Raw genomic sequence first — 27,447 nt, forward strand, 5'->3', positions numbered from 1 at the left:
TTTATCTCCCATGAAATCCAGTTTGACTTGATAAAAAATGATCCATTTTAATATAGGATTTATTAATTCCATTACATCATTGTTAAAATAATGTATTTATCTATCTAATACATTAACCTAAAAATGTTTAAGATGACATTTAGCTTTGGGTTAGATGAGAATATTCGTAAGCCTCTCTGCTGCAAAGACTAGCGATTACTATATGCATCCATCTATTCCAGAACCTTTCAATTCTATGCCTCGCAGAGTAATTATCAGTTTTTATTAGTGAAGGAAACATTCTGTTTACCATGGATGTTAAATAAATTAGATTGGTAAACTAACTGCTTTTTTTTTTTTTTTTTTTTTTTTATAAATGTATTTATTTATTTTTATTTTATCGAGATGTTGTTCCATCTCGATAAAACATGAGCTGAGCAGTCCAAATTGTCAGTTTTTACATGTTTGCCAATCTGTTTGTCTATCTTTCTAATAATTGTAAAGTTTTCTAACAGACTTTTCAAATTGTCTCTGCCTTTTCCCACTTGCATCACAAGAACACAGTACAAATCTAACTGGCAAGCCAACATTTCACTTAAATATACTTTGACATAAATAAAATATTGTCATAATAGGCAGCTCTAATATGCCCCTCCACTTTGGTCACTGTAGAATGTCTTTATTGGTTGTCATGTTAAGGTTGAGCAGGTATCTCGATGCTGAGCGTAATTTCTAAAACAGTGTGCCACCTAGTGTTTGGCAAATAAGAATAATGGTCTTCAGATTTTCTATTTCTCATTATAACCTTTGGGAAGATTTATATTGCTTTAGCCATTTTGTGAAATATGATTTGTTCAGTGCATACATAATCCTTATATGTGTTTACATTTGTATCAATATTTTACATGTGTGTATCATTAGTATTTTTTTTATTGTGTGTGTATATATATAATTTTTGTAAAGTTTAAAAAAATGTTTTATTGCTTTTCTTTGCAAGCTCTCATGGTATATTTGCAATTTATCTAAAAATAATTGTCATGTTACATACAATATCTAAATCACCAGTATTGCAGCCACATCATAGTGCTGACCGAGTCCTGTTTTTACAACACATGTAGTGATCTAGTCTTGTCTATTAAGTTCTCAAGAATGTAACAAAATTTAACAACAAAAAACAAACGTGTAAATATTATCAAAGTCTTTAACCAAGAATGCTTTTGATTTGTGACTTTGTTAACCTTATTTACAGAAATACTACTTGAAAAGGAACTGTTTCTGCAGTTATTTTTGCCGGAAGTAAATTTTCCTGCCGTATTCCAGATTATTTGTAAATTCAGAGTCAGACACTATACCAAAAATACACAAGTGTACACAAAGTGCTGTAAAAAGTATTGCAGTAACATAACTTCCTCTGAGGCATCCATTAACCCACAAATGATAAAATACAGTTTGCCCAGTACTTTAAACCAAATTCACTTTTTTTTTTTTCCACCCTCCATTAAATATGTTTTTAGGATCTGACAAGGGGGATAACGAGCCCATGGAAATTGGTAAGTGTTATTTATTTAAATATTTTTGTGAGAATGTAAATAATCTCTTGGTAAACTATCTCTTGAACATGTAGTTATTAATATGACAATATAGCACCAACATTACACACCGCGTTTTGGATATAACTGCAAACAAGAAAGACACACACTATTTTAAGTGTCAACAAGAAACAAGTTGCTCACAACATAGAGGAGGTAAATGTTTGAAAAGACAAAGCAAAAGACGGTTGTAGAAAGAGTTTAGCAGATTGTTGTTGTGTTTTTTTTTATTTATTTTTTTTTTTCAGGAACATATTCAGGGATACAGATGGTTGATTCAGACCTATTCTCTAACACAAGAGTGTGAACAAATTTATCCCAAATATATATCATTTCTGATGTAGATAATTTTTCAACCAGGTGATTTTGTTGTCTCTTGATCCAAGACCCCTATATTCACATTATTCACACTCTCATTACAACAGTTCTCAGAAAATACCTGATATCTGCAGGTCATCTGTCATTTCCGATTTGCAGTTCTTACTTTTGTATATAGATGATTGGGAAGTCGAAACCAGTTCAGCAAACAAACTTCAGCAACACATATAGGCTGTAATTGTAGTCTTACAAAAGACATGGATGACTGATAAATTGGTAGATGTCTTAGATGAACAGGCTTAACTTGGATTGGATTCTGTCAGGCAAAAAAAAAAATAGCCAAGATCTAGTCTATTAAGATTGGTTCTTCATTTCTATACAGCAATAGAGCTTTTGAAAATGCACTCTGGATGGCTCTGCAGAGCATTTCAGCTTCATCTGTTGAACAAGCTTGTATTATTAATAACACAACTACCATGGCTTACCAAAATCACCAATGCAGCACCAGCTCTCTCCGCAACCTGTAGGAGAGGATTATTCTATGAGCAGCAGCTCGTTTGTCAAGCTTCCAGACCTCCTACATCAGGGGTTGAGAGAATGTCTTGGCAGATGCTCAGTAGGAGTTCGCGCAAGCATGCTGATTCGTCTCTATCTAGTTTTCATTCAAAAAAACCTTAGTTTATGGTCAACCTTGGGAATAGCTTTGAGACAGAACTGGAAGTATTGGTTCCTCACGTCCTTTTTCTGTCCGGAAAACAGACTTCCTGGACACCTTTTAATTTCCCTGTAGTTTCAGCCTGGATTACATCTTTCCTCCAGTGGCTTTGATCCTGAATATTTGGTGATATATAGGATATACAATTTATAGGATTAGAGTGGAAAAGGTTAAGGTATCAGCCGTTTTAGCCTGTTGGCTGAGAATATCCTGATTCACAGACCTTCTGTTACTGTTCATGGCTCACTATTGGAGTCATCCTCCCAGGCTAAATATTTTGGATTACCAGTTCATAGATGATCAACTGGAGAGGTTTGAACTGACCTACGTCTGAATGCTTCCTTCTAACTTCCAGAGGCATTAATCCGGAAAATGTTGATAACCTATTACATGAGTCATTTACTGGTGCATGATATGAAGATTCAGATTATTCAGTTTCTGCAGTTGGGTTTCTCAAGGGAAACAAAGCACTTTTCTTATATCAATTTGATCTCAGATCTTGTAATTTCTTAGATCCATCTCCAACTGTTTGTTCCATGGTGTATCCTTGACATCTAAAACTGGTCCTTACAGTCCTATGTCAGCATCCTTTAAAACACATTCAGGATTGTTTGTTACATACCGTATATACTCGAGTATAAGCAGAGTTTTTCAGCACATTTTTTGTGCTGAAAAACCCCAACTTGGCTTATACTCGAGTCAATGTCTGTATTATGGCAATTTACATTGCCATAATACAGACCGGGGGCTGCAGAGAGCGTTTACTTACCTCTCCTGTCCGCTCCCTCCTCCTCCGGTCCGGTCAGCACCTCTGTCAGCTCCCAGTGGAAGTCTCGCGAGAGCCGCGGGGGTCATAGTGCGGCTCTCGCGAGACATACAGTGTGAGCTGACCAGACTGGCGCGGAGGAGGAGGGAGCTGACAGAAGCTGCAGGAGAGGTAAGTGCTTCCTGCCAGCCCCCCTCCACTGAACTGTCAATGCCACTGGACCACCAGGGAGTGAGAGCCCCACTCCCTGCCATGTATCAAGCAGGGAGGGGAGACGAAAAAAAAAATATATAAAATAAAATTTTACAATAAAAAAATATATTAATAATAAAACAAACTCATATTAAAAAATAATAATAAAAAAAAAGGCCAACTCCCCCCCCCCCCCACCAAGGCTCTGCGTTTTTAAATTCTTTATCAGATTATCCTTCCTTCAAGAAATGTTGTATTTTTGCTGTTTTCCAGTGTCCCTTTTATTTATTTATTTTTTTAGGTGAGAGCTTGATGGTTTATGATACTGTTTTACGGGATGGTCTACTATTGTGCAAACGGTCGCCTTACAAACCCCATCTCAGCCGATTTGTTTTGTACTGTAACTATTATTATGAAAAGGCAATTTATAATCCGTTAACATGTTATATTTAAAAATGTGTACAAAAATTCTGTGCCACCATGAAACTTGGATACATTTTATTGTTATGTTATTCAGTACAAGGTCAATCGTTTTCTATTTTAGTGGGAAAGCCGATACCTCAGTGCTACCCAAGTTCAGTTACGTCTGCACGAACAATGATGCTGTTCAACCTTGGAAGCGCCTACTGCTTGCGTAGCGAATATGACAAAGCTCGAAAGTGCCTTCATCAGGTAAAATATTCCCATGATGATTTCAATATTTAGTGCATGGATTTGCTGATTCCAATTCTGAAGATATGTGCCTGTAGTTAAACTGTGTCTCCTATAGCTGCAGTATTCCACTACCCTCTGTTTTGCTCCTTAAAGTGTCAGCAATTTGTCTACATTGAAAAGACGTAGTTTATTTTTATTATTCTGTTTGTTGAGCAACACAAAGGGGTAGAGGTTGAGATTATGGCATGTTAAAGGTACACTCCAAGCACAATAACCACTTTAGCCTACTGTTGTGGTTATGGTTCCAGGAGTGCGCTGGCTCCATCTGTTGTAAGGCGTCAAGCCGTAATGAACTGTATGATGAAGTAGCTCAGTTGGTAAATTCCTTGATTTAAAAAATAAATAAATAAATAAAAGCAAAGTCACCGATTCAAACCCCGGCAAGGTCATCCTGCCGAGGTTAATAAAATGAGTACCGTCAATTGGGTAAGAATATCTATTATTCAGCTGCCGATTTGGTTCATTCCGAAAGCATGCGCTGAAAATTGCTTTGAGTCTCACAGGGAGAAAGGCGCTAAATACATACTAGTTATTATGTTTTACCAGGGTTCTGCCTGTTGCCACTCCCTGCCTCCACTACAGTGCACTGAGAGCCGGGAGCAGGATCTTCTGCTAGCTCTACTGAGCTAAGCCCTGCACCGTCAGGCTTAACTTGGTAAAGAGAGCTTCAGGTTCTCACTGAACAGTAGTGAATGCAGGAAGTGGCACCTAGCGGACTACAGGTTTGAAGTCAAACTGTTCTAAAATGGCGCCCTGTAGTGGCTATGGTGCTTGGAGTGTTCCTTTAATTATTAGCAGTTTTGAATCCTAGATTGTGATTATGTAGACATGAAAATTAAAAGGTTTGCTTAGAGTAATAAACAATGTAAAGCACAGAGTGTTAAAACATACCTAAAAGCTAAAATGAGAGGAAACAGAAGTAGAGTTTTCCTTTTAATGATTCATTATTGCAGATAATGTTGTGAACGACAGAATGTTTTAATAGGATGTCAGATACAATTTACATACTTTATAGTTTGTAACCTGGATATAACAGCAGGACTAAAATGAACGTATCGGAGTAAAAAAACAAATTCTGCATAGCACTAAGCCTGCAAGCATTCATAAAATATCTAGGCCGTTGTCCTCTGCAGACTCATTATCTTTTAAAGCAAAGCAACATCTTAATACAGCCAAGGAGGACTAAGTAGCAAAGTGGGGATATAATTTACAGACGATATCTGAATCCATGGGGAGTGATCGTTGCAATTAGGGCTGAAAGCAACTCAAGTAAAAATTCAAGATGCTCTTCAGTGGGGGATCAACTTACAAGCCTGCGATTGGGGAGACATGTCTGGGGAGTACTTTCAGATGTTGTAATAATGCATTCGGATATTACAATGTGCTTCTTGATGTCTTCTTTTACATTCCTAAGGCTGCATCGATGATCCATCCTAAAGAAATCCCTCCAGAGGCAATCCTGCTTGCTGTGTACCTAGAACTTCAAAATGGTAATTATTTTTAGAACTGCCATATTCTTACTGCATGTATGTTGTCAGCTACGGAAAAGCTTATCTAAAACCTGGCTTAAAATTAGTGTTAAAATGGGGTCTACAAATAGTATTGCATAAATTTCATTTATATATTCTATAAATCTATATACCTATGTGAAATCTAAGTGTAGCTATATTGATGGCACATTAAGGTACACTTAGAGGATTCGGCCTAAGTCTGCTGTGCACAGCTTGTCAAACTTGGGATTTGCTGTGTGTGACTTGACAGATTCCACTAATGTTCAGAAAAGTGAAGTCCAAGACCAAAGTTTCCAACACTAAAATTATATGTATTTGAACAAACTCATGAACCTATTTGTGTTGCAATGCAGAAAATAAAGCAATTGAAAGTAAAATAACCTACAAGCAAGCACCTTATCAACTAAGGTGTGCTTTTGAAATGGGGATTGTCATCTTCACAAATGGCATAGAAGTAACCCCCTGCTGAAGAAAGTAGTTGGAGGAACTGTTGTTTTTAATTTTTTTTTTAAAAAGAATTATTGCTATTCGCATTCTTTTGTTTTTAATAACTTTTAGTGTTTATATCTCATGTCTTTATGTTCTGAAATAAGATAACATGAGCTGTGTGCTAGATGTCTAGGTGGCTGGTATTACAGTTTATCATTGAGTGTCTGTTTTTTATTTTGTTGGTCATTATTTATTAAAGGTGTGCCCTAGGCACCATATCCTTTTCCTCTCCTTGAAGTGACTATGGTTCCTGAAGTCCTCTGGTACCATCTCATTGTTAAAACATTCTATCTAGAGTGATGTGATACTGGGTTGGGTTTCCAAGCCAACTGCAGTCCTGCATCTCTCTGCTACATCTGCGTTTGAAACACAGTGTCAGCATTCAATCTCTGAGCCTCACACTGCCGCCTTTTATTAGTAGACGTTGGTATGGCTTATGTGGAGTGTTACTGCATTAGCTATACCCTCCAGGGGGTGAAGGGAATCCTCATTCAGTGTCAAACTGAATGAAAATGGTTTGTCACTGAACAGTGGGATACCTGGGGACTCCATTACAACTATTTATGTAGCGCAAACATATTCAGAAGAATTGCACAACAGGTAGATAAGACTAACCTTTAATTCTAACAAAGTATGTTTGACATAAGGGAACAGTAGGATAAAAGAGCTCTGCCTGCAGAAACTAACGTAAAATGTCCAGTGAGATGAAGTGATTATGGTGCCTTGACTGTCCCTTTTTAGTGATTTATACTGCTTTATTTTGTGGTTTTTGGATAATCTTTTAACACACACTCAAATTATTATTTTTAACATATATATGCTTCCAATGTATTTTGCACCACGCACAAAAATGTAGAGGGGGATTTCACAATAAATGAAGCAAACTATTACAAATTTTGACAGGAACAATATGTTGATGAGGAACCTGTGATTTAGCAATACTGCTACAAACCGAAAGAAACATTCACATTTTATTGAATAGATTATGTCCTCAGTACACATGCGCACAGTTGGTTTTGCACTCCACAGGAAGGTCATATATATATATTAAATAGAAGGGGCTAAGAATTGTTCATTGGGGGACTAATGTGACTTTGTGTAGATGACATGGCTGGCGATAAGGTTAAATAGCGTCTTATCTGGTAGGTATGAGTGTAACCAATTTAGTGTCTGCTTAGAACCAAACATATTGGATTGTTACCTAGTAAACACATCTAATACATATTTTTAAGATCCATAGTAATGTGAAATATGCTTCTGACAGGATGTATGTAATGAATTTTAAGAGGATTGCAAATTAAAGTAAAAAGCACTACACGTGTAAGGGTAATGAGACACACTTCTATTTTTGTGTTTAATTTCCTTTAAAACTCTGAATAAATGTGACTGTCAGCAGCTTAATACAGATTTATCCACCCTGCGTACATGTTTAATCCTCATTGATAAAATGGTATAGTACTTAACTTCTAATGTTTGCCTTCCTTTCTAGTTTCTCTTCCAGAGGGGCCTACACCACACTGTGTCAGTGAAAAGATTAATTCTTAAAATAATAATTCTAGTCCATTACTCCAACCAAACGTACTTAATCCAGTCTGCTTTATACATTAGTCATGTCTGTGTGAAAGGAGTACGCGAGGGTTTACAGCATAAGGAATCCATATCGCATAAATTTTTTATGAATTGAATATCATTAAAGTGAATATCCAGGTTGCTGCATGGCATGCTTCCCCTGGGCTTCCCTTGGTGCCACACTATTCATTTGGCTTCCTCTGCAAGGTACATTTACTCAGTAGTTTTTACATTCAGCAAAATTAATTTCACAAATGCTCCATTGTGAACTTTCCCCCCGTGACAAATGGCATAGCTGTGAGATCAGGTTTTATACTGGCATGAAACAGGCATTTGGACATTTTATTTGCACCCTTGTTTTGTTTTTTTACTGAATTTTATTGTTCAATTGTACAGATTAGCACTGATGAAAATCTATTTTAAATGAACCCATGTATGTGAGAATCCCACAGTTATGGTACATTTTTTCCTACGGTTATATTCCTGCGATTTAGTTGTCCAATCTAGCTTTTTACTAAGGACATTACTATACCATATATTGGCTATTTGCTATGTGGAAAAAAAAGTGCTTCCAGGTAGCCATTAAAATGTCCATGCACTAGTCCTGTTGGCTATCCACGGTCTAGTGACAGACATTGTGAATCTGTAGACTGGATACTGCTAACTTTGGCAAACCAGTTGTTTCTGCACTAAATATCTTATGATGTTTAGCCAGTAATAATGCACCACTCAATATGTAGTGTATAAGCAGATATTCATCTTGGTAAAAGTGATAGACTGTCTGATCTCTTATCTGTCAGGTTTGTTTCCTGCCATTCCAGATACTGTGGAATGCAGTGCACGAACATGCATATGCACATACACACAAACTCAATCGTACTGGTTGATTCTTGGTAGAAAGATTGAGGGAGGGTCACAGTCCCTGGGAACAGCCAAGAGTCCGTAAAGGGACCCTACACTGCCCAAATGGTTAGCTCCATGGACCCTACACTGCCCAAATGGTTAGCTCCATGGAGCTTAACTCAAGAGGCCTCAATTGCTCACAGGATCTGCCTTGGGAAGACTGCTCATTGAGCTGCATTTGGAAGTCTGTGATTGGACAGCTACAGGAAGTGGAGGGCTTGCAAATGCAACAAGCTGTTTTAAATATACCTCAATGGAAAATGCATAATTACATTCATGCATCTGTTCATGGGGGGTATATCTACTAAACAGTGATTTGTATTTATTTTATATTTTAGAAGTAGAGTGTCCCTTCAAACCTTACAATAAATACTTTGCTGTTTTGCAGAACTTCAATGTTTGCAACTTGTTAAAACATTAGGGGGTGGGGAGACATGGCACAAATACCACTTCATTGAGATAAGGTAGACATTTACCTCTGGTGAGTGTGCCACGCACCCTCCAAGCTTGCAGTGGCAAGTAATTGTAAAGGCCTGGCTAATTGCATAGGATTTAAATGTTTGTCGTGTGTGTATATGTATGTGTATGTTTATAATGAAATAGAAGGTAAAGCAGTGGTGTGAAAAATGTAGATCCCCCAGATGTTGTAGAAATACAACTCCCATGGTGCTTTGCACGCGTTTAGAATGACAAAGCATCGTGGAAGCTGTAGTTTTAAAACTAGACTGTAGTTAGCACGGCTTACTTACCCTGTCTATTGCAGGTTCTCTAAGTGTATTCAGTTTACATTGAATAGAATTGCCTTTTAGGAACTCTATGGCTTGTTCATGGCTTTCAGTTCTGTGTTAATATAAAAACTGATGCATTTCTATTCCTGACTCTGTGTGACTCAAAGCTGTAAAAAGAAATAAAAGGCTGTAAAATAAGTGTAACCCTCACGGGACATTACGTGTGGATAACTTGCTGTATTTAACATTTTGTTTACATGGCATAATGGTAGTAAACCCTTTTACCAATACTTAATATCCTAAGAATGCAATTATTACCTATAACTACTTTTTTAAAATGTAATATTATTAACTATAACTTTGAGTGCTATCTATTTAAATGATGCACTACAGGAATCTGAGGAAGGGCTATTTTATAATCCGATTCTTGCAGTAGTTTATGGAACTTGCCGTTTCAGGGCCTGTGCTTTACTTTTATTAGCAAAGTACAGTATTTTTCCGTGTATAAGATGACCCCTATTTTTTATTTCATTTTTTTAACCCAAAATTAAAAAAAAAATACATATTTAAACATCTATGGCACTGCAGTCCAGTTTGGCTGATCAGGATCCCCCACCGTTCCTCAGCCCCCTCACACTCAAGTAGGTCACCCCCACAGGTCTGGCGGTGTCTGGGCACTGGTTCACTGGAGCGCCATCCTGCTGTTGGTGGCAACGATGCCCTCTGCCTGCAGTACCCTATAGTGGATAGCTGGGCAAGGCCTCTCCCTGCGGCGTCTATCTGTGGTCCGGAGCCATGAGTTCTTGGCGTGTTCCAGAGTGATGCGAGGAAGCATGCGGTTTGCAAGATCAAATTCATGGAGAAGCGCCTCCTCTGCTTCAAGTATGTCAGCAGGTCAGCTGACTGTTCTGTCAGCAAGTAGCCAAGTTTTGTGCCCAAATTGCGCTGAGTAAGTACCGTAAGTATTTGACTTAATAATTAGATTTGTGAAAGAGCGCCAGCCACATTTCGACTTGTTCAGGGGATCTGACAGCCAACCGAGCTAGTGTTATGTTTTTGTTTTTAACCTCTGCAATGACTAAAACATTTTAGGAAAAAAGTCTTCTAAATGGAAAAATATTGTACATTTAAAAGCACAGCCCCAAAATATACATTTTAAAAACAAATTCTTTATACATTAATTTAGTAGATAGTGGCCACATATTACTTGCTTATGTAGTAGATAATATGATCAACAATAGGAGTAAAATACATACATGTTAGCAGGATGAAACATTCGCAGCAATGCATAACACTCTAAATACGATGATGCATATTTCCCATGGTGATCAGTTCATCAAATTATGGTTTTTACTATGGTACACTCCGGTGCTAGAACAGGTAATAAAACAAACAATCCTGTGAACCAGCGTGACCCTGTTGAGGAAGCCTCTTGAATCCTCCTGATTCGCCCAGGCATCATTGGACAGTGGAGTGTATATATAATGTCTGTGCTACATCACGCTGTATTATAGGAGTGCAATCTGTAACTTGGCTCAGCACCTCGTATACAGTATCTCCCAAAAGTGAGTTACACCCCTCACATTTGTGTAAATATTTTTATATATTTTCATGTTACAATTCTGAAGAAATGACACTGCTACTTACTAAACTAGTAAGTGTACAGCCTGTATAACAGTGTAAATTTGCTGCCCCCTCAAAATAACTCCACACACAGCCATACATGTCTAAACCGTTATCTCACTTTTGTGAGATACTGTAAGTCCAAGCAACTAACTGCATTCCAGTAAACCAAAAGCACAAAATGTTGACCTGTTTAGTTCTAAAAGTAAGACTCTTTCTAGACTATAACATCACACAGCAATGCAAAAGTTCCCTGTAAAATTAAAGGTCATTCTAAGCACTGTAACTACTTTAGGTCTTGTACTGGCTATGGGGCAAAGTGTCTCTGGATGCTATTTTTGTTTTTCTTCTCTCAAACCCCATGAGTGGTTGGTTTCTCAAACTACGTGAGTGCGCCTAGCCGTGTGCATAACTTTACCATTTCCATCTGCCATTTTCAATGGATAAACTCCCCAACATATACAATAAACAAAGTGTGTCTTTAAAGGGCGCTTAGTGAAAGCAAAAATACAATTTAAGCAGCTGTGTAACACATAGTGGTATCCCAACATTTACTAAATCAGAAATTGGAAAAGAACAAAAACATAATGTTTAGGTGATGAACCCCGCCACCTAAACAAAAAAGTGCAGCGCTTTTAGTAGATTTCTTACTTACCCCTCAATGTATATGGGGTATGGACATGTGAGAACAAAATCTATACAAATAGTGCGATATATATATATACTCTAAAAACTCATTTATTAGAGCCTTTTTACATTTAGGAGTCCTTTCTAATTTGATATCATATGTATTATACTCACAAAGATGAATTATGGGAAATGAAGAACAGAACACCCATAGGTAGTTTGAAAGGGCCGGGAAGTTTCATCTACACCAATTGAAAAAGCCCTGTCGGCGAAACGGGTCTTGGACATTTGTATGAAGGAAGGACTGAAGCTGCTTTTAATCTGTTTAATTTATTGATTGTATTATCTTTATTTTATAAATAAACCCTGGAATTTGACACTAAGCTAATATTTGGGAGCCAGTTATTAAACCAGCTCCTAATAAGGTGAGTGATAATTCTGTCGTGTAATGTACATACTTACCTGATGATACAGTCTGCACCCAGATTGTTGTCTTTGTTTCTACTTCTATGTACTCACGAGTTGGAGGTGCACTCAGAATTTAAGATAACACAGAAAAAGGTTGGAGGTGCCACTTCAAAAAGGCCCTGAGGTCTTCAGTGTTTAGAGCCTATATCGATAAAAATGCTCTTATAAATGTGAGTTTTCTAACACTCACTTTTGGAGCGTATATGTATGTGTATGTATATATATATGTATGTGTAGGTGTATATATATATATGTATGTGTGTATATATATGTATATTTTGTTTTTTCTTACATGTCCATACCCCATATACATTGAGGGGTAAGTAAGACATCTACTAAAAGCGCTGCACTTTTTTGTATGGGTGGTGGGGTTCATCACCTAAACATTAAATTTTTGTTCTTTTCCAAAACGCTCAACATATCCGTTCTGTACAACCTGTACGGCAGTGGTAGAGTACTGGACCATGCCTATGGCATATTTGCATCATAACAAATATACTGAACTCTAGTGATTATGGTGCCCCTTAAGGATCTTCCATTTTTCTCTCTTTATTTTTTGATCCCAAGGAAGGAAAAGGGACAGTGACGTACCTAACATGATCACATGGGTTGCAGCTGTGACCGGCTCCTCACTGCAGGGGGCCCGGCCGTAGCCACAACCCCTGCGACTGTGGGACGCCAAGATTCCGACCCCCTCAGTGTTCCCCCACCCTCTCAACATGCTTCAAATGAGCCTTCTTATAGCTCTTATGTGACTGCATGTATGGCCACAAGTATCTTTATTCATGAAAAATGGTTAAATAAGCTGCTCAACAAGCTCCAGAAGAGGTGTGGCTTCACAAATGAAAGTATTTGCAACTGCTGCAGACATGTATATACCATAAACTGTTAGGAGTTTATGGCATATGCATTGCACTGATTGCTGCACACAGTCCCTTTTTAGGTCTCTGCAAAAACTGCATCTCTGCCAAACAAGAAACGTCTTAAAAGAATCTCTGCCAAACAAGAAAAGTTTTAATTCAATATTTTTTTTTTTATATCTTTCAAGTATTGTATTTGAAAGGTGTGAACTCCATCCTTGGGTCATCCTTCTAAGTTCTCCATTCTGTTTATACAGAATGTGAAACTAGCTTTGTATTGTTTGCACTGAGGGAATCAAAAAGGTCTACTACAATAGTTTGCTTAAATATAACCATGCCTTTTACATTTCAATTAAAAGGGCCCTGAGGATCATACATTGGTTTGCATGCTAGTTAATGGGTAGCAATTGTGTTGGGAAAAAAGGATGGCCTGTAGGAGAATTAACACACTGTAAACTTTTTCATTTCAAAATAAACATAAATATTTTAACGTGTTGTATATAGATAGCATTAAAAACTATGGCTATCAGGGACACTCCAGTGTTTGTTCTACCATTTAAGTAAGCTAGGTTTTTCTTAATTGTTTTAAAGGAGAATTCTTTTGACTTTTTCTATTGTAGGGAACACCCAGCTAGCCTTGCAGATCATCAAAAGGAATCAGCTTCTGCCATCCATCAAAATGATGTCGGATCTTCGAAAGAAGCCATTATTTCAACCCATCCATCAGCCCATGCAGCCAATTCAGATGCCAGGTTTCACCACTGTTCAAAGAAAATGATGTATGGTTATCCTGGGACTGACAGATGAGAAGGCTTAAAATCTATCCGTACATTAATAAATGGCATACTAGACTTTCTTGTCACATGTAGTATTATTTTATTTTTATCCATCTTTTTGGGGGGGACTTTGGTTCCCGGAAGTGAAGAGATTTAAAACCTTGTCACTGAGCCACCTATTTTTTCCAGATCTCACCACATTTTCTTAAACCAGATGATTTAATCCGTAAACGTAAAAAAGCACTGTGCAGGAGTGTTTTTTTTGTTTTTGTTTTTGTGTTTTTTGCACAAAAAAAAGGTTTTGGGAGTCTTTGTGCTCCCTTTTTTTATTTTTTTGCAAATATTTTTACACCATTAATACATCATCATCAGCAGATATGATTGGATTTTATCCATGCTTTTGTAAATGCTGTAATGAATAAGAGAAATGATTGTTTTTATATAAAAGTGTGTGGCCTGAGTTAAGGTCAAACTAAGGGAACACGAATATTGTGAAAATAAATATTTTCATGTTCATTTGTGTACTTCCTGTCATTTTTATTTTGGTGTATACAATACTGTTTATAACATTCTTTGGGCTCTGTCAAAAAGAAAAGTAAACAGGTTTGTTTTAAATATTGAATTTATTAACATAAATATTTGTGCAGTTATTCACTTATTCATTTATTATAGGGACACCCCTTGTTTATCCTTTGTTCATCCTTTGGTGTCTCTTGCTCTCCACCTTAGGCTGGTTGGTGTGTATGACTGCATCACAAAACACCACTGGAGTACAACTCACAGTAGGACTTATTCACTAAACCAGACTTATGGTGCATTATGGGAATTTATCATTTTGAGAGACTAGAAACTAAATTGAACCATTATCTACAAACTCTTCACTAGTTTTGCTTAAAATGCATAATTCCCATGTCCTGCTTCACAATTTCCAGTTTAGTTGGCCTAGTTACTTCAAGGTGCAGTCAATGTTACATAGTCATCTTGTTGAAAGGGAATTTAAAACACTGCATATTCTGAGTAACCTGCACTTTTTTGCTAGGTGGATAGTTAACCCCCTGGCACATGTGACTTAGGAAGCCTGGAACTATCCAATTCTATGGATATTTTACGTCTGTGGTCGGGGCGCTGGCTACACGTGTGATCTTCTCCCTTGCTGACCGGGAGTGGAGATTGTTCTTCCCCTTGCAGACACTCTAACAATCCACTGTGCGCTCTCATGCCTCCCACAGTTGCTCAAATAGAAAAAAACCTGCCTACCCAGGCTTAGATTGTGTGTGTGTGTGTGTGTGTGTGTGTGTGTGTGCGTGCGCGCGCTCTGAGCCTGCAACACTGTTTAATCACAGGCTTTTGTATGAGAAGCCTCTGATTGGACCTCACACTGCTGTTCACAAAGCGGTTGTGAAAAGCAGCACTGGGAGCCTCCCTGGCGCAGGATTCTAATCCATTTTTAAATGTGAGCATTATGGTGCCCTTGATAGGGTCACTAAATTTGCCCCTGCTGACAGACGGGAGGCCCCACATATTATTACCTGGATCTCCCTGGTGCTTTCCATGCAGTCCTGGAAATCATGGGTTTTAAAGAGATTAAGGGGATAACCAGGAGAGACCTGAGATGTTTTCTTGTAATCTCTCAAACTATGATAGACACACTGATGCCCTTAAAGTGGGTGGGCTGCTTTCCAATATTAACAGTCACACAGCCATTTGTTTCGTGCCATCTGTGCTTCGCCCTGATTACTGAAACTTTTTGTATGTTAATGGTCAACAGGCGTCCGTTCTGTTTAGTTATGATGGCTTCTATCTGATTTAATGTGGTAATGGTCGTATACAGATTCGGAACCGGATTAGTTTTATGTTCTGAAATTACAGCACTCGGGAGCCACCTACAGAGGCTAAATTTCAAGGAAAATGTATTTCCATTTGAGAACTCTTATTAAAATCACAATTTGCAAATAAAGTATGTGGTATTGCCTTGTGAACTGCAGTGATTGTGGTGCTTAGATTGCCAGCTTAACATTGGAGTACTTGACAAGACAGATTTTTAAGGATGGGTCACATCCTTCAAAGAGTACTCTTTTATATGCTGAAGACAACATTTTAACCTGGGCTTTAAACATGGATATAGAGAGGCCAGATATGGGAACCAGTTTCTAGATGTTTTGTGTAGAGCGGATGCAGACCAGTCAAGGTAAAATATTAGTTTGGTAAAGACTTGTATAATCAAAGAAGGTGAGACAGAGTTCCATCACAGGCTGTGGCATGGACTGAAGGGTTTAATGTAACAAGAATATAATCTGAATAACTAGTGTGAAAGTCTGTACAATCCGTTCTGTTCAAGGAAATTACAGAACATTATTCCACACTAGTGGACAGGTTGTTGCATTTTGAAAAATAAATTCTAACTCAAAAGATTGATTATGAGTGTTAGTTGTGTCTAAAAACATCTGAAGTGGCCATAGCAGGAATAAAGTCAGTCTTTCTAATGTTTTCCAAACTATCAAGTTAGGAGTCTTTCCAATTCTAAGAGTTAAGAATGCTTTTTTTTTTTTTTTTTTTTTTTTTTTTATTATTTATTTTAGTAAGGCATACGTGAGGGATACAGAACGAAGATAGGGAAATGCAGGTATGAGTTACATCGTAGGGTTAATACAGCAAAACATTTAGTTAATTACATTTCAGACGATCCAGATTGTTAATTCCTCAAGTTTTTTCTTTGTTTTGAGGTGTCGATTAACGCTAGCATATTATAGCCAAGCTGGAGTGGATGATAGTGAGTCGAGTGTGATATATTCAATGAGGCTTGTGCCTCGCTGTCGTACTATGTCGCTTTGGGCCCGTTTAAAGTATTGCACGGTGTGCTATTCCCACTGTGTGTGCTGTTGTTGTCATTAAGGTATGGCTAATGCTCTGCAGGTTAGTCTGTGGGCTTGTCGCTGTGAGTCATGCTACATGGGCATGAGTGTGTGAAAGTCAGGAGTTTAAAGCATTAACATCATGCATTTATTCATGAACCGGTTCAGCTATCGCTGGCAAATATAAAAAACAAACGGGTTAGACAGATAATACTAATGGAGTTGTCAGACACTCCCCTCCTTTACCCCTCTAAAGGTAGGTATAACAGTGGTCTAGCAAATTATCAGGCTGTAATGCTTGTCAATAATGAGTTTTCCCCCACATCCCCCCAGAGCCCTATACTTGCTTCAGCTGTCTCAGTAGGTATAGTGTTAATACAAGAATATAACCAACAGTAGTAGAACAAGGACAGAGCTCAATAGGATGCATGTCGATGGGGAGTTAAGGGAAAACAGGGAGTGCATCACGCTATGTTAGCTGAGATGATCTATAATAGCATAAAAGAAAAGGAAAACAGAGTATAATAACAAAAGCTTATCAGGCTTTATGCTCTTCAGGAGCATTACTGTGACAGCCAGGCTGCTGCAAAATTCAGTGACCACTCATCTGATGTCTAAGGGTAGTGAGCCGCTTGGTCCGCGCCACTCTGTGTATCGGTAGCGCGTGAGTGCAGTCCATGGGACAGTTCAGCCGATGCCCAGGGATGGGAGGCTGGCAGCAGGTGGGTGCTTAAGTCCGTCCGCAGCTCTAAGAGAGAGATGGTCCCGCCGGGCTCTGATTGCTAGACGCTGTTTTGAGGCCTTCCAGTTGTAAGCCGCATCTGACCGCCATGGGCTGTGCTCCCAGACCTCCAGTTACTTGTGACTGGTCTCGCTTGTCATGGTACCTTCGCCTGGGTGGGCTGGGATGGTTCCGCCATCTATTTGAGCGGTAGTAGGTGTGTGAGTTGTATCTTCGGCCTTTAGGCGCCAACTCTTTGCGCATTCGCCTCTGTGGTGTCGAGTGGGGGATGCTTGGTGGTGGCCCAGCTCTGCGTCCTCTGTCATCCAAGCGGATCAAGAGAGGCTTGGCTTGTGGGAGTAGCAGGTAAGGTATGTGCCCGAGCAGATAGCGTCTCCCAGAATCAGGCAAATAAGCAGTCCAGAGCCTGTAGGAGTGGGTCCACGTGTGTCGGAGGAGGCTGAGGGAAGACTTCAGACACTGGCGTGGCGGCCATCTTGAGAGGTAGGCCACAACCCTCCAACTGGTCAGTAGTTTTTATGTTTCGTCGCTTAAGCCACTAGAGTGATCCAGTGGGGACCGGGATAACCCCCGCCGGTCCAAAAGGGGGGGGGGTTGGGGGGTCCTATGTTCCGCAATGCAAAGAGCCTGGGTCGCCTCAGGCGGAGAGAACGGCCGCTTCTCCCGCCGAGAGCCCACAGGCCGTGAGTAGCTGGAGGCTGTAATAGTTGATCGGCGTACGTGAGGAGACCCGGATTTCACCCCAACGTCGCCCAGTGTGTACCCAGCATGGGTCCAGTACAGGTATGTCTGTAGATGGGGTTTTATCACCCTTAAAGTTGCTTTAATTGTTTTTCCTGGCTGGAGCTCCACTGATCTGCGACCATCCAGTATGGCTTCCAAGCCCCGCCCCCCAAGAGTTAAGAATGCTTTTGCCAAGTAAAGTGTAAATTTATCAGTATAAGTATTGAGTATATAAACTCCAAGATTAGAGTGTTAGGGGGACACTGTGATTGACAATTATTAGTAGGTTGGTGTTTTAGTTTACATTTTTGAGTCCTGTTTCTTGGTTGATTTTAGTTATGGATGATACATTTTTCCATTAAGGCAACCTGGTCTATATGTAAAACTTAAGTGAAAAAAAGCCATAGAATCCTAAAAGTGGGTATAGTGTATACAGGTTGAGGTTTGGCTGGTACTAGTGATTGCAGTCCTTGTCCTGGTTGAGTTAGTGAGAGATGCAACAAATTTGTCTGGTATTAATCTGTTCCAGAGTTACCAAGAACATTATTCTTTATTCTCTACCTAGAGAGCAGAGAGGCCCAACTTTAGTCTAATGCACAGAATTCCACTCCTTAACTGAACATCTCAAGTGTTGGAAAGACCATAGAATATCGTGTTGTAAGGATGTTTCTCTACCAGGTTTAGAGGTGGCAGTATATTGTATCAGCCAGGTTTAGGTTATGTCGATAGATGCTTGTGTAAGTATCCAACAATTATTTTGAAAGTTTTATCGGTGACCGCAAGCTTAAAGGAACACTCCAAACACTGTGACCACTGCAGCCCACTGACGTTATAGTGCCCTGGTGCCATCCCACGGAAAGTAGTCAAACCTTTTTAGTAACATTTGACATTTTATCTGGACCAACTGGGTGCCCTACATCCTTTGCATCTGCTCTTCTACTTTAAGAGAATCTGGTAAGCTCTACAGTGCTAAGCAGGGCCATGCAACACCTTGCTCGTTAGCTAAGTGATCACAGCCAATGTGAACAGTCCTGTATTGGCTAGACAACTTTTAGCACCCGTAATGCTCTTACAGTCAAATGCTGGCAATTGCCATCTCACTCCCTCCCTCCTTTCTATTGCCTGTCAAAATTAACCCAATTAGGTGGTGGTGCCTTCAGCGGATATACTGCCTACATGGGCGCCCCAAGAATATGCTTACTATACTTGTATTATGTCAAGCTGCCGCAAGCAGCCATTACACTGCTGATGGCCTGCCTGGCATCACACCAGCATGCGATGTTAAGAAGAGCAAAGGCTTAGCATCTACATGCTTTCGCTGCCTGTGAGGTGCCTGTGGGTCATCTATCAGTTGGAAGCATGGTAGCAGGACCTACTTTACTGATAAAGGACACAAGGTGTTCATGAGAGACAGCCTCAACAAACATTTTGAGAAGCATGAAGAGAATACAAATATGGTAATGACATGTCTTTTAGATCCTCAATACGATCAAGTCTTGCTTTATCTTCTGATTACATATTGGCCAAGACAAAAGAATTGCTAATAGAATATATGCAACAGGAGGTGCAGGTTCTTCTTACAGAAAAGTCAAGTCTGGAAGAGCATGCTACTAGCTTGTGAGAGCAGGATGCTACAGAAACATGCAAATTCCCAAAAAGAGAACCTACAGAGAAGAGTCTTCATCATGGTAAGATTGACTTTTGGTACATAGAATCCTCCACATGAGGCCCCAGTAAAATGCTGAACATGACATCAGTCTTGATGATGAGCTTAATTTCCATTTGAAGAAACCAGTGATTTATAGAAGAAAAGGCAATATCCACTTTAGTGGTGGAAAGAAAATGAGGCATGCTTATGCTAGAAGATACCTTTGTTTTCCACCCCCCTCTGTACTGAGTGAGCGTGTTTTCAGTAAAGTGATTGCAATATATGAGAGAAACAGAAGTTGAACAGGAGAATATGCCGAAATGTTGTGCTTTCTGCATTACAACATAGTTCTACTCAACTGGGAGTATTATTGAAGAAATACTGTAGTTTTTAGTTTAGTTTAGCATAGTTGTATGTCCTGGCTAGCCTTCTGAACTGGAAATTGGATGTTAACTTTCTCTGCGGTCTACCAAGGTTTGGTAGCCTCCATCCCCTAATCCAGAACCAAGCCTCCAGGGGCATCGGCTGACAGAACAGGACCAGTTCCCATAGCAGTCCTGCTCAGTGTCACTCTATCCATATGATACAACTATATCCGCCATAGCTATGACTTTCACCACTATTTTTTGTTGTTATTATTAACAATGAGCATGGGCATGTTACTCCTATATGTTTGTAGCAGAGAGTGCGATTACCTGACAAGTAAAAGAAAGTTTATGACTTTTGCACAATTTTTAATGCATCATCTGCCCAACAATACTTGTAAATTATTTCTGGCCTAAGGAAACCTTAAACCTGCATCAATATCTGTTAATGTGTTCTGCTTACTTACAAATAGCTTATTGCAACAACTCCATGTTCTGTAAGTGTAGCAATAGTAATATGCACAAATAAAAGGTTTAAAGACTGTGATTTAATTTTTCTTTGCCCTTGTTTTCTCAAGGTCCAGCTTTTAACACTACCAGTGGATAATTTCTTTAGCCAAGCTTTGCACATCATGTCTGATGGGTTACATCAAGTGTACGATCTGTTTGTGTGGTCTTCCTCCTTGAGAAGTGAAAGGGTATGTTCCCTGTGACGGCCATCCCCTCTCAGGAACGCTGAGCATTCACATGTAAAAATGTGAATATTGTTCTATTTCCCTCCTCCTGGAAGTAAGACATTGTGAGGCTACATTTCTGGGAAAGCTGTGAGCCCTGCAGTTGTTTTTGTCCTGTGCAGAGAGGCCCTTGAGGCAAAGAACCCGCCCGAATACAAGCAAAGCCTTCTCTTTGCAGCACTTGCATGGACTCATTGTATTACCAGCTACTACTAAACTAAAAGCAGTTCCTAGGGCTTATTCACTAAACACCAAATTGTAACCAATTGGAAAAATGTATACAAAATAGCCTGACTACACAAGCTTTTGTAGATAAAATGTAATTAAGAGAAAATAAAAAAATAAAGTGTTTTTGTGCATTTTGGTGTCTTCGGTAAATAACTTTATTTTAATTTTATTTTTTATGAACCAAAGTGAGGCATACTTTTATAGAGTTTTGTCACGAAACAGTGCATTGTGGTGAGTTGACAAATTATCTTCAAGAATAATTGTCAAGATGCCCATCTTGGAGATAGTTTATCGAACTCAACATCTCACGGTTTAGTAAATAAACCACAATCTTTAGAGGGTTTATCTTGCAGAAAACATCCTTCCTTTCAATGGTCTTTTAATACTGTACACGATAATTATTGCAGTTGCGTGTGTTTTAAAGCTCGGCCCTTAACTGTTCACACATCCCTTTCACACGCAAGGGGTTAACACTGAAGAATTTAACAAACCCCAACATAAAGTGGCTTTACCCTGCTTGTTTCATTTTTAATATTAAAGAAGCAAGGCATGTCTATACAAGATATGAATTGGTTAAGTAAAATGCCTTAATGTAAACCGCATCCAATGTGTTTTTGTACATGGTAAACTTGTATTTTAGCCTGCTCCTGCTATGTGTGAAATGTTTCTTCTAGCTGTGCGGCACTCGTAAAATTAAATGCCTGCAGAAATAGGACGCTGCAGACACACACATCAGCCTGTAAAATCAAAACATCCTTGATATGCAAGCTATTTACAGCACATACGCACACGCTTGGCTTGCATTTTATGGTATTGTTCATGTCTTCACTGCAAGCAAAATAAAGAATTGGGCAACAATCACAAACCCTTTAACACAAATAATTTATGATTTTGGCTATTAGTCTAGTCCTTAAACTAAACAGATGCATTTTGAATTGCATAATTTGCGTGTCTGTTTCACTTGTCTGTCATGTATAATGCAGGTTAATTAGAGCATAAGATGAAGTCACTTAATTCTAAATGTGGCATACTTTTTTCATACATAATTTGTTGTATTTTATAGCTCATTGTGCTTTGTGCAAGCTTTACACCTTAAAGGGGGACTAATAGCTGGACCACAAATGTGTATTCCTGACATGATCTTTTAAAACCACAGTTCAGGTGGTTGGCCCCCTCTTTACCTCGGATTAGAATACGGAAAATGACATTACATACTTACCTAGTAATTTTCTTTTCCTGGCTATTTATCATGGCAGCATCACTTATGGGTAGCTCTGCCCCTAACCAGATCAGGACAGGATTAACTAATAAAAAAAAAAAGAGAGAGAGACTCCTCCTCCTTCCATACCGCAGTCAAGTCCAAAAGCAAGAAGGTAGGGTGACTGATGCTGCCATGATAAGAAGCCAGGGAAAAAAAACTCCATACTTACCTAGTAATTTTAAATTTTCCATATTCCTGCCAATCATGGCAGCATCACTTATGGGTAATACACAAGCAAAAACTCGAACGGGAGGGGGGGAAAAAAACCTCAGATTTCTGCAAAAGGAATTCCAAATTTATATATGTATTTCAACAGTTGATAAGACACCTCTCCCAAAAGAAGTCGTAGAATGAAGGTCCAGTTTGTAGTGCTAAATAAAGGTAGTAGGAGTGGACCAAGTAGCTGCTCTGCAGATGTCATCCGGAGGAACCTCTGCCCAATTAGCCCAAAATGTAGCCAGGGATCTGGTGAAGTGAGCTCTGATCTTGGCTGGAGGAGTCAGCTTGTTCTGCAGGAAGGAGTCTGTTATGACAGAAGCTATCCATCTCCGTAAAGTAGAGGAAGAGGCCGCTTCTCCTTTACGAAGGCCAGAAGGAAGTACAAATAATTAGTTTTTTCTCAAGTCAGAGGTACTTGATCAAAAGTTCTCTCACATCGAGTTCATGGTATCTCTCTTCCGCGGGAGACGATGGGGAGGAACAGAAGGAAGGGCGAACCACTTCCTGGAGCAGGTGAAACCTGAATACGACTTTTGGAAGAAAGTCTTCACTAGGTCTTCGGATCACTGTATCATGAAAGATATGAAGGTGTGACATCACTAGAGAATGCCTGGAGTTCTGAAATACTCTTGGCCGTGGTGACCGGCACCAGGAATACCATTTTTTAAGTGAGGTTAAACAGAGATATCCTTTAGAGGTGCATAGGGAACTTCCGTTAAAGCATTCAGGACTAATGGCAAATCCCATGGAGGAGCTGAGTTTCTGGCTGGAGGGCGTAAGTGTAAGGCTGCCTTAAAGAACCTTGAGATGAGAGGGTGAGATGGCTATGAGGTATTACATAGGGCAGATAGAGCTGAGGACTGCACCTTCAAGGTGCTCAGGCTGAGACCTTTGTCCAGGCCTGCTTGTAGAAATTCGAAAACATGGTGATGTTGAAAATCAAAAGATTTAGTCACTGCCCATTTTTGGAAGGTTTCCCAAATCCTGTAATAACAGGAAGATGTGGACTGTTTCCTTGCCTTTAGAGTGCCTTAGATGTGGAGGGATCTCCTTTCAACAGCCAGGCCCCCAGGTTTCAGCTGGTTAGATCGGGGTGAGTCGCTGGACCCTGGATTAGAAGGTCCGGGGAAATTGTAAGAAGCCAAGGATAGGGCAGAGACATTTTCCGTAAACGGGATACCAAGGTCTCCTGGGCCAGATCGGAATAATGGCTATCACCTTCTTTCCAGATTTTCTTCAGTACCCTGGGAATAAGAGGCAGGGGAGGGAACACATACCCCAGGCTGAAGTTCCAAGGATGGGAAAAGGCATCTTGCCCCAAAGCTAACGGTTCCTTGGAGAGGGAAAAAAAACTTGCCACCTGAGCATTCGGTCTGCTGGCCATCAGGTCCACCTGGGGTATGCCCCACCTCTTCGTTAGAACTTAAACTCTGGGATTCAAGCTCCACTCGCCTGGTAGTATGTGAGTTCTGCTGAGGAAATCTGCCAGAATGTTTTCTGTCCCTGGGAGGTAGATTGCTTTTATCGCTTCTACTGAGAGAACTAAAGCATCTAAATCCCGATATCGCGTTCAAAGAAACCCACCTACCCCAGACAAAGCACGTTACCATTAAAGATCACATATTCACAAATACTCTACCAGCCAGGGCTCTTAGGAAGCATAACGGAGTGGCTATTCTCATCCACAAAAGATGCCCACTTCGGGCCCATAGGGTGGTCACAGATCTGGATGGTAGATACCTGGCGTTGACTGGTCATATACATTCCCAGACACTCCACCTTATTAACGCATACGCCCCAAACACTCCTATCGCCGGTTACTGGGACAAATTAGCTACGCTTCTGGAATCCCTATCGTGCGGAATCATAATACTGGGGGGTGACAAATGCGGTGTCATGTCCCCCTGCAGACAGGAGCACACATCCAGGGCTTCAGCGCTCTCAGGGCCTGGGCAGTCAGGATAAACGTCACCATTTCATTCGGCACACAGGACTCATCGACGCTTGGAGGGCGCAACACCCTGATTCAGGAGACTTCACCTTTTATTCAGCTCTCTATAGTACGTACTCCAGAGTTGATAACTTCCTGACCTGGGAATGACTAAAGTCACTAAAACCGGGATCTGCTCAATCAAGTAGTCTGACCATACGGACGTGACTATACACTTAGATAAAAGTGCAAATAGCTTTCCTCCCTATTCCCACGATGCCTCCTGTTAGTATTGCCGAACGTCCTGTCACTTAGACAGAACGCCTGCAAAACTGCCAAATTGCATCCTAACAGAATGAGAACAGTTTCTCCATTCGTGTTAGAACGCAATTCGGGACTTTGTTCATATCGCAATTTCATTCAAATGAATTAAACTCCGATCCTATTCATTGCGGCGGCTGCATCTTGCAGCCGCTTTGTAGTTAGCTCCCTAATTCCCACGGTATTAGGGAGCTATCTACCAAAAGGCTAAAAGGTCTTTCAGCCACATTTACTAATACTAAGTAAAGATTACTTAGTATTAGTAAATTTAGCCCCTACTCACTATACCGCGCGAGTAGGGGCATGTTTAGTAAACAGTTAGCAGCCAGTGGCTGTTCACTGTGAAACATTTTTACAAATAAATAAAAACCTATTGGCCCCCACCCCGGAACGGCAGGTGGGGGCATAAAGTAAAATGGGGTGGGGGGCCTAAAGTAAAATATGGGGGGAGGGCTATTATCCTCCCTCCCCCCAGCCCCTACCTCTGTGCGGGGGTTGGGGGCCCTAAATAACAGGGGGGGGGGGACCTACTGTCCTCCCCCCGGTCCCCATCCCCTGAGCGGTGGGTGGGGGCCCAAAATAGGATTGAGGGGGGGACCTACTGTCCTCTCCCCGGCCCACAACCCTGCTCAGCGGGTGGGGGCCCTACATAACAATGGGGGGGGGGGGGGCGGGGATGACTTTCCCACGCTGTGTAAAATAACACAGAGCACTCTGATTGGTTAGATTCCAAGCCCACCAGAGTGATAGGAGTCAAAATACACAGCATGGGAAAATTCCAAAGAACTTTCCCACCTGTGTAAAATGGCAAAGAGCACTTTGATTGGCTTAAACCAACCAATCAGAGTGTTCTTAGCCTAACTGCAGGGCAAGGCTTTATAAGCCTTGCCCCGCCCTGCAGAGCTCAGTCTGCACGGAGCCCTCCATGGGTGAAGATGGATTTTTTTTTTTTAGCGTCAGGTTTTTTCCTTGTTCGTCAGGTTGGTTTTTTTGCGCTCGAATTTTTCATTTTTTTTTTTTTTTTTTTTTTAAGTTCGACAGGTATTATGTTTTTTTATTTGGCCTTTTTTGGGGCTAAAAAATGAAGATTTTAGAAAAAAGAAGAAATCAAATGGTAAGTAGGTCCCACCCCCCTCATTGTTATTTAGGGCCCCCACCCGCCGCTCAGGGGTGGGGGCCTCCATGTTCATTTTGCTTGGGGCCCCAAATTCCTTCAAACGGCCCTGCCCACTGGTGACAAGCCCATGCTTAGAGTATACTCCATTGAATACTACCCTCTGTTGCCTGTCATTCAGCCACTGCCTTACCCATTCAAGAATATTGGAATCCAAACTTAAAGATTGCAGTTTATTGATAAGCCTTCTATGTGCAACAGTGTCAAAAGCCTGACTGAAATCTATTTTTTTATTTTTAAATGACTGTGCTATTTTCTCTTGTGTGTGATTTGGAAGCTGTTTTAAGTTGCTTAGCCTCTTTCTGCCTAATCTTATTTATCTGTCTATCTTCCTTACTCTGGATTTTCTATCCTTACTAAATGCTAACTTTTTGTTTTTTACTATTTTGCCCTCATCTACGGAGTACCACAGTGGTTTCTTACATTTTTTCTTTTACTTAATAGCTTAATGCAATTTTCTGTTGCCTTCAGCAGTGCAACTTTTAAATCCCATTTCTCTTGGACTCCATTTGAATTGCTTCAGTCTGATAATTATGTCTGATTAACCTCCCCTCCGACCCAGTACACCTATACCAACTAAATTATACAGTAGTGATAAAAACTTATAGCAGATATGGAAAAGTGGATGGACAAACCCGTTTCGTGGATCGGCTGAATCCACTCTATTCAAATGAACATCCTCCCCTGTATTTTATTTTTGTTCCAAGCTGTGCTTCTTCATATCTCGAAAAAAAGACCAAGCCCCCTTACAGATGGCAATCAACAGGTTTGTCTGGCAAAATAGGAGACACCGGGTAGCCCACAACATCTTGTACAGACCCAAGACAGCAGGAGGCTTAGGTCTACCTCACCTACACTTTTCATTTTTTTCATTTTTCAACGCAATTGGCTCAAATCACTTTATAGTACTCCCCCCCCCCTCAGGAAAGGAGATGGGCGAACCTAGAGTCCCTGATGATGGGCATTGACTTACACCATTTTTACATAAGACCCCCAGGGAACATAGGGCGCTACTACGCACATGCTGCCCGGCCATAAACACCATCCGGGTCTGGGATACTATGTCTCAGAAGTGTGGGCTCATGTCTACACCATCCTCAATGATGCCCATACTTGGGAATCGTGCCTTTCTACCTACTTGCAAGCCAGAGTGTTTAAAGGACTCGAATATGCAGGGCTCCAACGAATTCACCAACTACTCGCACCCCACTGACTTTTTACAAACTACTCTGCAACGCTGAAACCTATATACACTTCTATAGTACACTTGGGCACTACATTACAGACTGGGGCAGATTAAACTACACGGATAAATGGGAGGAAAAATTAGGGGAGGTCCTTGAAGGTATAGAGTGGCAGGACATTTGGGAGGCCAACAGAAAAACCTCTATTTGCGTGACCCTCCAAGAACAGACTTATACCA

General features: G+C 40.2%; 1 protein-coding gene across 2 annotated transcripts in view; it reads left to right on the forward strand.

Moving 5' to 3' along the window:
• Positions 1 to 13,913, forward strand: part of CNOT10 (CCR4-NOT transcription complex subunit 10) — a 99,159-nt gene extending 85,246 nt beyond the window's left edge. For both annotated transcript variants that reach the window (XM_063452220.1, XM_063452221.1), the window contains 4 exons: positions 1,494 to 1,529; positions 4,104 to 4,231; positions 5,688 to 5,763; positions 13,672 to 13,913. In XM_063452220.1, coding sequence (XP_063308290.1) covers positions 1,494 to 1,529; positions 4,104 to 4,231; positions 5,688 to 5,763; positions 13,672 to 13,829 — 398 coding nt within the window. In that variant the 3' untranslated portion in view covers positions 13,830 to 13,913. The remainder of the gene's footprint in view (positions 1 to 1,493; positions 1,530 to 4,103; positions 4,232 to 5,687; positions 5,764 to 13,671) is intronic.
• The last annotated feature ends 13,534 nt before the right edge of the window (positions 13,914 to 27,447 follow it).

The sequence above is a fragment of the Pelobates fuscus genome, chromosome 4, assembly GCF_036172605.1.
Source record: "Pelobates fuscus isolate aPelFus1 chromosome 4, aPelFus1.pri, whole genome shotgun sequence".
In the NCBI taxonomy this organism is placed as follows: domain Eukaryota; kingdom Metazoa; phylum Chordata; class Amphibia; order Anura; family Pelobatidae; genus Pelobates; species Pelobates fuscus.